Here is a 1,830-nt window from a genome sequence, read left to right as displayed (position 1 = left end):
TCATGGGGCCTGATGTGCCCTTGCTCAACGATTACAAGCAGGAGTTCTTCTGGAAGCGTTTCCCACAGACTGTCTTGGGGGGGCCTAGGCTGAAACTAGGCTACTGTGCACCGCTGTATGTCTATATGCACCAGCTGGTGTTATTTCTGACACCATGGCTGTTGGGAGGCATCGGGGCCCTCCTCTACCAGCTGAGGGTGCTGGATGAAGCTTTTGCAGGTGTTATTTCCGGTGTGCTCATGCTGGGTGTTGGTGCCACCCTTCAGGGACTGGCACGGTGTATGGCACACAGGACCGGAGTGGTACAAAGGCTGCTTGCTGCCAATAACATCCTTGCAGACGAGGAGGAGGTGGAGTTTACTCACTGAGTGGCTCCTGTGATGGTACGATTTGTGGTGCCTGGGAAGAAGTTTATGGGTAATGTAGTTTTACACACTTTTCTTGCTGGAGCACTTTGCGGGTTGTCCACATGGTACCTGCTGCCAGACAGACTGAGTGGCCTGTATGGGCACACGGGAGCAGGACTGGGAGCTGTTGTGCCTTTGTTTGCTCTGAGCTGGGTGACTGTCTGTATTGGGGAGTATTCGCTCATCGTCAACACGGCTACAGAAACAGCCACGTTTCAGCTGCAGGACACGTACGAGATCACGCCGCTCACCAGACCGCTATACATACTCGCATTCATTGCTGTGGACCTGGCTCTAAGGTACAAATCCCACAATTCACCACTTCTCTCTGACAGCGTATTGGTCAAAAAGAATGACAAAGAATTCTGTCCATGATAAAGGCAAACAACCTTCAAAAAAAATCTAGTTTAAAACATGTCTTAGAAATGTATTATTTGTATTCATGTTGGTGTTGTTTTTGTTTTTTGAGGCAATCTGTTCACAAATGTTAAGATAATTTTAATTTAATGACATTTAAAAATAGCAGCTGTTGAAAACAAAGTAAAAAGTAATTACTTTACTTATTAGTAAGTAATAATTACTTTAATGTATTATAAGTATTAAAGTAGTATTATAAGTATCATCAAGGAAGAATATTAAAGTATTAATTTCTTTTAAATACTTTAATCTTACTGACCCCAACCTTTTGATTGATAGTGTATATCAATTTTATTTTCCAGAGAAATAATTTCTCAAACTACATAAGAGATTTCCTTTCAAGATTTGTTCTTTTAATAAGGTTTTCCTTTCATGACGATCGTTATGCCTCCCACAAAATATGAAAATCAGTATTTATTCTGAAATTAAAAAGTGCTCAAGCATAGAAGAGGTGTATTTAATTAATTGTATGTATGTACATACTGTACATATATGTATGTACATATTGTATTGTAATTTATTTTTTTTAAATAAATTAATAGATTCCAGACAAAAACTGAATATCTTGTCAGAGATTCATATGCTGAGGGATATGAGCTTATACTTGAAACCTGGCATTGCGTACTGCTAATATTAATGGCTCTTTGAGAAATTGCTTCTGATTTTCCTCAGTAATTTCCTATTCCTTTGGATAAACGCATCTGCTAAATAAATATAAATGCTGAGATTGATTTGAGTGTTTTCTTTGAGACTTCTGTTGTGTAACTTAAACTTATGAGGATTGTTTGAGCATGAATGTCAAGAGTCAGTGCTGAGTCTGACGTACTCTTGTCCTCATCTCTCAGGTTTTCAGGTTCTGGAGTGGTTGAATTGCAAGTAGCATCTCAGGTGCTTCATGTGTTGTTTGTGGTTCTGCCAGTGCTTTGGGCTTTGGGAATGCTCTCTCCGCTGGACGCTCTTCTGCTCTGGGCCATGGAACAGACCTTAGTGCACGGCCTGGGTGGGT

The 1,830-nt window shown here is 40.6% G+C and overlaps 1 protein-coding gene across 1 annotated transcript; it reads left to right on the top strand.

The window, feature by feature from the left end:
• Positions 1-360: 360 nt before the first annotated feature.
• LOC107683173 (pecanex-like protein 4) lies at positions 361-1,824 on the top strand (the record flags this gene model as incomplete). Its single annotated transcript, XM_016479247.1, has 2 exons — positions 361-706; positions 1,670-1,824. Coding segments are annotated over exons 1-2 (481 nt in total), but the record flags the coding sequence as incomplete, so codon positions are not given.
• Between the last annotated feature and the right edge of the window lie 6 nt (positions 1,825-1,830).

The sequence above is a fragment of the Sinocyclocheilus anshuiensis genome, unplaced genomic scaffold (genome assembly GCF_001515605.1).
Source record: "Sinocyclocheilus anshuiensis isolate Anshui unplaced genomic scaffold, SAMN03320099.WGS_v1.1 C33007206, whole genome shotgun sequence".
NCBI classification, from domain to species: Eukaryota; Metazoa; Chordata; class Actinopteri; order Cypriniformes; family Cyprinidae; genus Sinocyclocheilus; species Sinocyclocheilus anshuiensis.
The sequence above is the reverse complement of the archived record's forward strand: the minus strand, read 5'-3'. Positions and strand labels throughout refer to the sequence as shown.